The sequence below is a fragment of the Melopsittacus undulatus genome, chromosome 4 (assembly GCF_012275295.1).
Source record: "Melopsittacus undulatus isolate bMelUnd1 chromosome 4, bMelUnd1.mat.Z, whole genome shotgun sequence".
NCBI classification, from domain to species: Eukaryota; Metazoa; Chordata; class Aves; order Psittaciformes; family Psittaculidae; genus Melopsittacus; species Melopsittacus undulatus.
The window spans coordinates 92789484-92801982 of NC_047530.1; the positions used below are offsets into that span (position 1 = coordinate 92789484).

The window sequence follows — 12499 nt, forward strand, 5'->3', positions numbered from 1 at the left end:
GAGTTCGAAAAGACTGATGAAAGAATAGCAAAGATCTGAAACTACCTCTGGCCAAAGTGACTAGGACATGTAATGCAGGATTAATGAATAATAATAATAATCATTTCTTTGCTTATTCCTGTGAGCACTATTCCATACCTGTTAGTCTGATTCCATGGGTTGCTCCTGAGGGTGCATTCAAATCTCAGTTTTTTGACTCACTGGGTATATAGGGGAAGGGAGGAGGAGAAAAATTGTGCAGCGATGAGCTTTATTTTGAACAACTTTTTTTTTATTATTTTGAAGAGTGACATTTCAGTAAAAGAATTTTGATACAAACTTGGAATTTTAGAATACTTTAAAACTTCTTTGTCCCTTGATTTAAGTGTTGGGGTTTTTTTTTGTCTCCTTCTTAACATTTGTAGTCACTCCTGAGGATACTGGAGAGTCCCAAAAGCCATTCAGCTTTCAGAACCTGCAGTGGATTCAATGGACTCCTGTCCCTTCTATCAGACATGGAAGGTGCATTGCAGGACCCTCCATCTGGGCTGTGGACATCAGTGGGACAAAATTGTATATTGGAGCTTGTTTTCTACACACTTCAGGGAATAACAGCAGCCCTGCACCTGGACCCTGTCAACAGCAGCTTCTTCCAGAGGAATGGTTTCTTTGAAAAGATGGCAGAGGATCTTGGATCACTGGGATGCTTCTGGACACAAGGGGAATATCAAATCTCTCTGAGCCTTGAAAAGACAAGGACATTTGCAGAATTCTTGGATGCAGCTTTCTGTTCTTCAGAACCTTTCCCAGTGTGGCTAAAGAACTGCATATGGATTCTGAATTTTCTTGATCACATGGTTAAAGGAACCCTCCATCTGGAGAGTTACTACAAGGAGAGAAAGCCAGAGATGGGAGAGGCATCAAGAGATGATCAGGAAGGACCCCAAGCCCAAGAAGAGCATCCTGTTGCTTTCAAAAGACCAGGCAACAAACTACCTACCTCTGCCCTTAGGCTATGTGGAAACTCCGAGAAGTAAGTCTTTATCTACTACAGGAAATATAATAGCAAGACAGGTATCTGCATTTTATATAGCAGTAAACAGAGGTAAGGTGTGATATAACCTGCCTAGAGCAAACAAATCAGTACCACAATCCCTACTCCCAGGCCTGCAGAGAGTAGAAATCCCTTCTTTTTAAAATGTAAGTGATGGTAAATACTGGGACATAAGTCCTTGGTGGAGCAGCGGGTCACACAAGCCAGAGAGTTGCAGACTATGTGCTGGAGATTCTGACACATGCAATGTGGAAGGAGGAATGGGCTGTAGGAAATGGTTTTTGGGACTTGAAGCTTTGTGTTTATTTTCAGCTTGAATATGCCTTGATCAATTTTGACTTTTTCAATTATGTGAAATGATGTTTTCGGTCACCTAATACATTAAAAATAAAAGCTATTTGAATTATTTAAGTGATCCCCCATGATGGTGTGTACAGGCACACATGGACAGACACACACACTCTTATTCATTCATATAGCTGAAACAGAGAAAACTGGAAAAGGAATAGTATGCTGCCTGCCTGGATTATATAAAAATATATATGTCCTTTGCATGAAGGAAAGACTATACGAGAAATCAACATAGCTGTTAGCTATGAATCAGTTCTGAATAACTTGCACTTCATAACTTGTGAGATCTTCTGCCCTTTCATGTGTCTGTAGCTTTCTATTGTGATCTTCTAATAGTCACATTTTGTTAGCTCACATTTTACCTTTACTTTTACTTCACATTTACTTAAAAACTGGACACATGGCTGGCAGTGTAATTTTACAGTGTTAAGATACAAGTTTGAGTTGAATTGGAAATTTGGGAAGTCAGTTCTTGAATATAGGGCTTCAACTAAAAAATGAACTTGCTCTGGGGAGCACAGCTAAAGCAGGAAAACAGACAGAAATTTTATACAATCTTTTAGTCTGGAAAAGAACTTTAAAACCATTGATTCCAAGTATTAACCTAGCACTGCCAAGTCCACCCACAAACCATGTCCCTGAGCTGACCACATCCTGGAGGTCTTTTAAATACCTCCGGGGATGGTGACTCAACCACTTCCCTAGGCAGTCTCTTCCAATGCTTGACAACCTTTTTGGTGAAGAAATTTTTCCTAATATTGAACCTAAACTTCCCCAGTGAAACTTGAGGCCTATTGCTTCTTACCTGGGAGAAGAGACCGATACTCTCCTCAAACACCCCCCTTCAGGTAGTTGTAGGTCTCTCCTGTGCCTCCTTTCTCCAGGCTCCCCAGTTCCATCAGCCATTATTCATGAACTCATTCCAGCACCTCAGTGTCTTGTAGTGAGGGGTCCAAAACTGAGCACAGTATTCAAAGTGTGGCCTCACCAGTGCTGAGTACAGGGGGATGATCATTTCTCTAGCCCTGCTGGTCACACTGTCTCTGATACAGGCCAGGATGCTGTTGGCTTTCTTGGTTGCCTGGGCACAAGTTCATGTTCAGCCAACTATTATACATGACCCCCTTGTCCTTTTCTGCTGGGCAGCTTTCCAGCCACACTTGGTCCTATTATACTAGTGGGCCTGGATTTTTGCTTTTAAAGGTGGTTAGGTTTTGTGGGAGATGGGAAGAGAGTGTAATTTCAGTGTACTTTTTTTCTTGTTTGGCATTTAAAACCTCATACATATTCATGTCAAGTAAAGGTGTATATATCCACACTGGAGCCACTGCTGAGGGTGTATTTATATCCAATCTGATTTTGATTAATCACACAGAAAATACTGCAAATAAGCAATTTTTAAAAAAGTGTATTTCTTGAGAGTGCAGTAAGAATTATTTGTCACTGTGTGGCAGTGTGCTACACATTACTTGCAGCACTGATGTCTTAAATGAGCCTTTTTGGAAGTGGCTAATATGTTAATTATGGTGTTCTTACCCTCCTTTAGGTCCCTTATCAAAGCTATTTTTTCAGTACCCTTAGTTTTATACAGCACATAAAGCATACTGTGCTTTATTTTGTTTTTTTTTTTTTTTCCAATCTAATTATGGCTGTTAGATGTTACTTTTGCTTTTCTCATGGCATCTATTTGGGACAGATGTTTCTGACAGTGCTTGTCACAGCTTCAGTTCAGGGGTGCACCCAAAAATGCTGATGAGGCTCTGAATGTGATGAACTTGCAGTGCCTAAACTTGAGTTACTGCTATGCTGTGGCTTCATCATTGAGATATATCTGACCTCTGGCCTGCATCATGGTATAAGCACATCTTCTCTGTGGTAACTCTAATACCTCAGTTCCCTGCTGTGCCTGAATATGTAAACGTGGTACTCGGCAAAAATGAAAACTGGTGAGGAAGCAGCAGAGATATCCATCTCGTTGTCTGTTCTCTGTACTGCAAATATGTTAAAAGGCAAAGTTCATTTGAAGAGGCTGTGGCACACCTTTAAATGAACAGGTCCCTAAGATATGAGCTTATGAGCAGGTCATGTCTTGTCTTTGTTACTTTAAGAAGACCTCCAGATGCTCCAGGTCATCTGTATTTTTTGTTTAGCTTCAAATGCTGACCCTGGTTATTGCCAGAAGGATTTAATGCTGTACTCAGCTGTAACGGTTTTAGACCCTCTTTGCTGTCGTTAATAATGATAATTATGATGGCATGTCTTATGCGCCTTTTTCCTGCAGATGGGAAACGGGAGACTATACTATTGTACATCCGGGTGCTGTCTGTGTCATGGTGAGGTTGCTGCCAAAGCTCTACAAAGATGGACACCCTCAGGTGAGCATGAACATATTGAAGTGCCATGTAAACAGCTACTTTTCTGTAGCTTCATTTCCAAGAATTGCTTGCTCTTTGTAGATGTGGATGTACTGAAATTTAGCTAGAACACTGGCAAGAGGAACAGCACAAATTTTACTGAATCAGCAAATGTAAGAACAACAGAGATTCTTGGCTATCATTTCGCCTAAGTATTTCTGTACCTGTCTGATGCATTGCCTTGTCCCAGGCAGGTCTTGGTCCCAGAATACTCACTGTAAAGGTATGAGTGTGTAAGTCCCTTGAAAATTGTTTAAAGTACTGCTAATGAACACAGAAACCAGAACAATTTGCCTTTTGAGGCCAGCAGTCTATAAACTTTCAATGTAGCTTAGAATCTGCTTTGCTTTTTCAAACCTTGCATACACACCCCCACTCTGAACAACTACATTGGCTGTATTGTATCTGCTATCTGGTCTAAAATACTTGAATACAATTAAAGTACATATGGAGGGATTGAAATAAACACAGATTTTTCATCCAGAGCTATAGAAGGTGGGAGTACAACTAACTGCTGGCACATCCCAACTCTGTGTAGCAGAACCAAGCCATCAGCTGTGAAATTTTGTTAATTACAGTAATTAATTTCTGAAAAACAAGTAGAACAGTAAATTGGATAAGAGTGTCCTCAAGTAACTAGGACCTGTCTGTAGGGCTGAGCTCTGCAAGAGAGACCTGTCAGACCTTCAGTAGATGGCAGTGTTCTTAAAAGTATGCAGGACTAGAGCACAAATTCTAGCAGTTTTGGTTATATATTTAAGTGCATTAATCTTTTTTTTCTTTCTCCTTTTTTTTTAGTCAACAAGAAATTATTGCTCAAAATGTTTTTTCAGTATTGCTATTGTGAATAAGATTGCCTCAGGTAAAATGAGACCCCTGTTATGCAGGACCTTGAGTCAGATTCTGGCTAGGAATTAACACATGTTCTGAAGAGTTTTTCAGCAGATGATCCACAAAAAGAATAGAGTAAAATTAGTTTTTTTTTTTCTCACAAATTCTGTTTAAAAGCATGTGAGAGAAAGGATGGAACCTCATGTCACATACCTTGGGCAGCTCACTGATGCTGCCAGTTAGTGACACAAATCATGGGACTTTATCACCTTTAATTATAACGTACCACTGCATGACCCCTTGTGCAACGACATGCTACTTGGAACATGGGAGTCATGAAAGATCTGATGCAAAAGGTGGACCTCAGTGGCTAGTGAAGGGCAGATACTTGGTTGGATAACTGAAAGAATTTCTCTCTGAATAGTTATATTCTTTTCCAAACAGGGTGCTTTCTTTCTTTTAGTGCAATAGTGTTTGACAGCTATATGAGAGATGAAATGATTTCTTTGTGGATGGAGCTTTTTTACTGCAGGCATTCACTCAAAAATAGGGTCAAACAGTACATTTTTTTAGGAGCAATGGTGAAGAACAGGAAGTAACTCATCTCTTTCTGCTTGTTTTAGTACTGTGATAGATCTTTAAGGCCCAGGTGTTCAGGAAAATCTGGAAAAATCTTTGGAATAAGTGGAGGTCATGTGCAAGTCCTTTGCTTTCACATAAACAGCAATGAGAAAGCGCTGGTTTTACAGAAACATTAATAGAACTCAATAAAATTAATGTACTTTGATTCTGACACTCACAGATAATATCCATTTTCTGCCAAAATTGCAGCTTCTCAGTGACCTTTCTCAAACCCAAGCAGTGATGGGCTAAAGAAATGTCAAGACTGCAGCACAGAAAAAACAGTAGCAGACAGCAAAACAAGTGGTCTTGCAGTGCAGCCATTTCTTCTGACTGTCCAGAACAACAATTAAAAGCTGAAGCAAATAGATATGTGGTTGTATATTACTGCCATTCCTAGGTATGATCAAAAATCATTTGAATGTCCCGTGGGTACAAAAATTTGCTTAAAATCTTTAAAACCACCCAAATAGACAGTCTTTGAGTCAACAAGTTGTATATAGAAGATTTTGCTCATGTTCATGCCTAGGACTGGTGCTAAACTTCCCATCAGTTCCTATAAGACTGCATACAGTTTGATCAAATGCAAGGTGGATTTTCCCTTTATTAATATGCTGCCTGTTCTGTGATGAAAGATAACATTGTCACATATTACAAAAGCTAAGCAAAATGAGAGTTAGAGGTTAACATCCTACTTCTGACAGATGGCTCAGTATATTCACAGGGTTTTTTCCAGCCTTAAAAGGAAAGAAATTTCCCCTCAGATTATATCTCATCCTTGTCTGGCATTTTGGAACTGTGGCTCCAGTGTCATGTCAGGTTTTTCTCATTTGCAGTGTCAGACAAGGAGATCTAGATCTGCTAAGGCTGGGTAAGGGAAAGAAAAAGAACTTTTGAGAAGAGAATCAAATAATTCACTTCTGTGTCATTATCCTGGCAGGCTTCTTGTATGGATAAGAAAAATCCTCACATGATCAATTATGTGAATTTTCTATACTTATATTAAATAATATTATTGCTTCCACAGCTGGATTTTTCCCCTATATTTTTATCCATGTCTCTACTACAGTGAACTGCTGTCATTCACGGTTATAAAACACTATCAATAAGAAATATGCATCTTTTGTAAAAGATCTTTATTCCTGTTTTAAATTTAGCCTCAGTTGTTCTCACTGTAGATATTAATATCATAATTCTTGCTAAGTATTTGTATTTCTTAAAAGTGTAAAGTCTTTCTAAACTGAAAAGGTCTCTGACAGAGTTAGATATGGCCTGACTCTGTGACATGTGAGACTTGTCTGCCTTTAGACTTATATTAGTGATATCACTGCTAATGTAACTGTTATCAATGCAGTGATTTCCTAAATTACTGCACTATATTATCTGCGCAAGGAAATTCATTGGGTATTTAGCCTGAGCTTCATTCCCCTTTGGGTTGTGCAGTCAAGGCACTGGGAGAAAGGAAAGGAGAATGGATCAGAACTCCGGTAGGAGGAAGGAGAATATAAACACCCTGGCAGTCTGTCCTCCAGCCTGGGCAGGTAATCGAAGGTCAGCTCTTTTTCCCTGAGCACTTTCCTGTAGGCTTTGCTCCAGCCTTGGCTCCTGGGGGATTTTTCTTTGCTGAGCCTGATTACTGCATTACTTTTTTTTTTCTTTATAAGAAAATGCACAGCCTGCCTGTATATTCTTTTCCAAGGTTATTTTGGGCTTTTAGTAAGAAGTTTCTTTGTTCATTGATTAACCAACTTCTGAAGCTTTCACTGTTTATTCAGACCAAGCAGTTTTCTTTCTGTGCTTCCAACCCCACAGCCTGCCCTTTTATTTGCCCTGTTTCTCTTGCTATTCACTTTATCCTTAAAAGGCAGCCAGTGTCTCTAAAGCTGCATTAAAATCTTGATACCATACCCTGGATTGAAGACATAGGAACTCTGCCAAGAAACCCTGGCTAATTATACTAGAGATAATTTTCTACTTTGTCTCATATCAGTTATAAGGTGGCACACAGACACGTCTTGGCCTTCTTTTCAGGTGTCTGATGAACATCACATAATAGCACTGCATTCAGCTAATATGTGGGGGAGAAAAATACTGCAACTAAAGGTAATTTGATGAGCAAGAGATCTGTCAGACCACTAGAATTAACAAAAGGATTCTTAACATTGCAAAGAGATTTTGTTGCCTGTCTTCAGATGGGCAAGTCTTGTTAGTGTATTACTAGGCAATAGGAGACCTGATATTTATATGAGGAAAGCTCTGTAGCTTCTCTTACACACAATCTGTACTTCAAGGGGAAATGTGAAAAGCCTGATGGAGATTATATAATTTATGTGGGGCATTTAATGAGGTCCTGTGTAGGTCCATGGGTTTTTTTGAAAAGTAGAAGCAGTTCATGCAGTTAATAGTGCTTTTCCCCCTGTCTACTTGCAAGGAGTACATGAACACAAATTATTCTGTAGTTTGTAAAACCCAGTTATACATACTATCAGCAAAGTAAGTTTTATTTCTTAAGGTCAGTGGGTGAAAGTTAATCAGCAAAATATTGTGATAGAATGGAAATTTACTTGCGGTTGAGAACTGTGCATCAAGAATTTGAGCTGTGATAAAATTCTGAATTTATTTTATAATATTCTAAGAAAAAAATTGCACAGATGTTTTTCAACTTCTCTACAGACAATGGGTTTTAATGTTATGAATTCCTACCTTTTCTTTTAAAAACACAATTTAAAATCCCGGGTTGCTTGGAACCCTTTGAAAGTTTTCTTTTCAATGCCAGAATTGCTTCATTAGTAAAACTAAATCTCTGTGGTGTATGATAGGAAGTTATTCCTAATTTTCTATGAAGGGCTCCTAGCTTTTCAAGTGTGACCCACATCCCTGGCAATGTTAAAGGCCAGGTTGGACAGGGCTTTGATCTACCTCATATAGTGGAAGGTGTCCATGCCCATGGTAGGTGGGTGGAACTAAATGATCTTTAAGGTCCCTTCCAACCCAAACCATTCTGTGATTTTAGGTGCACTGAGATTAAAAAGTAAGTTTGCTTTTTGCAATTGCACACAGAATTATTTCTGTATAATTGCTAAACATAAGGAAATTGCATCCTTTTGAAGTGAACACATACTGCCAAAGGCTCAAAGTTCATGCTCGTATTGAATATAGCATAATCATCTTGAAGATGGGTGACAGTGAATTAAATTCAGCTACCAAGTTTTGAAACTATGGGTTCTAAGGGAGGAAGAATCTGGGAACTCCTTAAGCAGATTGGGCAAATTGCTAGGTGATATATTGCACTTTAGATTTTAATCTGAAGTAAAGCTGTGAGCTCAACTACATTCTAACTGCACCTTCAATATCCTGATTCATGGTGCAAGTAATACGTGTTAGGAAAAATCAATCCATGCATGTAGAAACACACAGCCTGGTTCCTGGCTACCATTAATATTTCCACTAAAATCTCATTTTACTGGAACTAAGATACATGAAAACGGCACATTTTGTTCAAAACAAGACAACACTGATATTGACAAAGCTGCTAAGCTAATGAAAACAGTCAATCTTTTTATATACCATTATACTTTTATTGGATTTATTTTGGATTAAAACACTAGTTACACTTAGTCAAGACCTGTCCTTCTCTGTTTTCTTGTGGTTTTATACATTTAAATACTTTCCTGCATCCAGTCAAAAAATTACTCAAACAGTAACTGAAAGATCAAAAAAGATATAAGTGAGGCTTTGATATACTGTAGCAGTAACTGCCTTTCTGAAGAAAAGTGTAGTTTAGTCTGGAGGGCGGTTTCTGCATGTAATGAGATGTACAGTGAAACTTCTGTCACTGGCAATGAACAGTCAGAGAAAAGAAAATGTTGTCCAAAGGACTTGCCCTTCATATAACAAAAATAGTTATGTTTACAAAAGCAGTATGTACATTGCATTGTCTAAGCGTTGCTGTTGGGGCTTTTGATTGCTAAGGGCTTTGAAAACAAATTGCTTGTTGGCTTTGAAGTTGTCCTGTGCTGGTTTTGTTCAGTCTGGATGTAAAAGAGCTGAATTCCTCTTCACATTTAGTAAACTAGCTTATTCTGAGTCCCGTGAAGTATCTTCTCTTTGTGTTATGAAATCAAATACCAATGTCCTAATCTGTGTGTCTGCCACCATTGCTGTCCTTTTCTTTGAAAGTTTCCATAGATATTTCCTAGAAGAGAATACAAAAAAGCCAAATAGCTCTTGGGGGTAGGGAACACTTCATCTTTGCAAGATTTGTGTTTAAATATATGATGCACTGTTATATTTGTGTCAGATCTAGTTAAGTCCATAGGGTAAACTCCATTCCTAATTCCGCTAAAAATAATTGATTAGAGTTGAGGTACTTCTTGAAGACCATTAAGAAGCAATAATAAAGTAAAGCTTCAATTCAGCAAAACATGTAGAGAGGTGTATTTAATAAGTATTTCATGCAGTTGCTAAATGCAGTTTTGTTTAAGAGCAGTGCTTTTAGAACAAAAAGTAGGTCATGTCAATACGACACTCCTTATGCTTAATGTTAAGTATAATGTTAAGCTTAAGCTTAGTGTTAACATAAGCTTAATGTTAAGTATATTCTGAGTTACTGCTTTGGTCTTGGAGTTTATTGCCTAGTAACCTGACCTTGATGGTGGTCCATTTTGAATAACCTTTATGGTGGTCCATTTTGAATAACAGCTGATTGCTCTCTTCCTTCACTACCATGGGGCTGTGGCAGGAAAACTCAACTGTAGGTGGCTGAGCAGCTACTCAGATGGATATATACACACTGTTCAAGTCAGAGGTTTACAGAGGAGCCATGCAGTTGCACTTGAGCTTCTGACCTTAGAAGCTTCTTTTTTAGGGGCCAGATTTTTACACCCAAAGATAAAAAATCAGTCACGATGTGGGTTTAGCTCCATTCCACTGACTTCATCTCTATGTCCATTTCAGCTTTCACAGGAAATCCAGCGTGCTGTGGTTGATCATATCCAGTCCCTGGTGAAGTCAGAGAAGAGTCGCCAGGTTATGTGTGGAGCTGGCTTGCTGAGCACCATCATAACCTGCTGTGAGGATGCGTTCCGCAGTGAGAGCCATCCACTCCATCTGCCCCTCACTAGAGTGTTTGAGAAGCTTGCATCACAGGCTATTGAGCCAAATGTGTTAAGGTATCAGATTGTATCCAAAAGAAGCAATTTGCTTTAGTGGTGCAAATTTTTTGTAAAGTTTATGTAATAATTAGATACTTTGTGTAGTGCTGTAATTCAGCAGGACTCAGCCTTTTGTTTCAAGTCTGAGTTTATGCTGCTTACATATTGATCACAGAACATATGCTTAAATGACTTGCTGAAGATAGTATGAGTCTGTAGCATTCTGCTGCTTCATCTCTGCAGGGGTTGTAAAGCTATTTATGAATAGCTGATCATAACTGATAAAGTAATTGCAAAACAGCTAGGGTTATTCCCCTTTGTTATTCATATGGAGAAGCTGTTTCTTGAAGAGTTAAAGTGACTTTCTCTTAGCTCGGATCCATGTCAATGACAGATGTGTAGCCTTGTTTCTCAGCCTCTGTTGTTTTGACTTTGAGGATGTACTTTCTTCTTCAATGCTAACAAATGCTAGGCATAAGAGTACTTTAATAGAGATCGAAGTGCAGATGAAACTGAATATGTAGTAGAAGGTTGGATTTCTTTTACTCAAAAATGGATCAGAATTTCTTAAGAAAAAAACACACACAAAAAAAAAGAGTAGTATTCAGACTTATTGCTGGAGAAAATAGACCTTGATTAGTTTATTTTTTTCTTTTTTCTTTTATTTACTTTCTTTCTTTTTTTCATGTTAGGCAATTTCTTTGGTTGGGAGGCTCACCACCACGACCTTACAGGCCCAGCACAAAAAAGACTGAGGTCCTTTCACATCAGGATAGTGATTCAGCGAGCACAGCTTGTAGTGAAGGTAAACACACAATGAGCAGCCTGTTGCTGATGCGGTGACTCAATTGTAGATGTCTCTATAATGACAAGAAACTGCTGTTGGAGTAGGTTGCTCCAAGACAGTCACAGTAAAGGTGGAGTATGCCTGGCTGTCTTAGACTAAGTGTTGCCCAGGTTGGGTGCTACTTGATCAACACTGAGCTGATCTAAGTATCAGCAGAGATCAAATTATAACACGTGTGCTCAATACATATGATAATATAGGTCTGATTGCTGAATCAGACATGGAAGTGATCTATAAAAATACTTAATCACATTCCACAAACTGAATGGGTTTGTAGCATGTTTTCCCTGTGGATTGTAGCTAGAAATTGAATAAAGATGTGAATAAGGAGCACTGCTTTTTGTAATCCCTAGGGATATCCTAGTAGCCTCTCTTGCTTATACAGGCCATTTTCCATCCAAGTCTTTTTTCTGTTCTAACATATTCTGTAGGTGAAAGGCTACAGCAGTAGTATTTGGTGCTTAAACTACTCTCATGCCTATGAGACACCTGATACAGCATGGTACAAATTTGGGTCTTATGTTCTGTGCAGTTATTCTTCAGATCCCCTTCCATATGTTAGTTTTAAGCATTTTGTTATGGCAGAATTGAATGGTCTATGTAGAAATAAAATGGAACAATGTGTCAGGAAATATTTTTTACCAGAGGTGAAGTTTGGAGGTACCTGCAGATGTATGGGGAGAAAATATGGCTATCAATTCTGTAAGCTTATTCTCCTACCAGTCTCCCAGTTTGAAATTCTATCAGTGCAATATTGCTGAGGATTTCTGCAGGCTGCTGAGGATGTGTTATTTGAAGAGTGTGCAGTGCTATTCTTAGTAATCATGAATTGAATATGGGCAAAGCCTGTGACTGAAAAGCGTATTGCAGACACTGATCTGGTTAAGCACTATGTTGATCTTCTAGGTTCAGAAGAGGACATGGTGGACAATAAAACTGATCCTCAAACAGTTGTGCCTGTCAGCAGCTCTCCTTGGGTGTCTAGGGGATCTGCATTGGCACTCCAGACTGCAATGAGTCTCATTTCCATGACGTCACCTAGAAACTTCCAGCTCCGCAACACTGCTTTGGCTCCATCATTTGTGGAGTTTGACATGTCCATTGAAGGATACGGGTATTACTGCTGTTGCTTTTCTCTTTAGCTGCTCTTCAGTCCCTGAGACTCTGGACACAGAAACTAATCACTTCTCTCTCCATCTTAGTCAGTCCTTGTGCCCTATCACTGTCTTCCTTGCAGCAGTGTTGCCAA

The 12499-nt window shown here is 38.9% G+C and overlaps 1 protein-coding gene across 1 annotated transcript in view; it reads left to right on the top strand.

Moving 5' to 3' along the window:
• Positions 1-12499, top strand: part of WDFY4 (WDFY family member 4) — a 136954-nt gene that overhangs the window by 23861 nt on the left and 100594 nt on the right. Inside the window, exons 11-15 of the mRNA XM_013130246.3 lie at positions 405-1012; positions 3666-3759; positions 10207-10421; positions 11096-11208; positions 12157-12364. Of these exons, the coding sequence (XP_012985700.2) occupies positions 405-1012; positions 3666-3759; positions 10207-10421; positions 11096-11208; positions 12157-12364 (1238 nt within the window). The remainder of the gene's footprint in view (positions 1-404; positions 1013-3665; positions 3760-10206; positions 10422-11095; positions 11209-12156; positions 12365-12499) is intronic.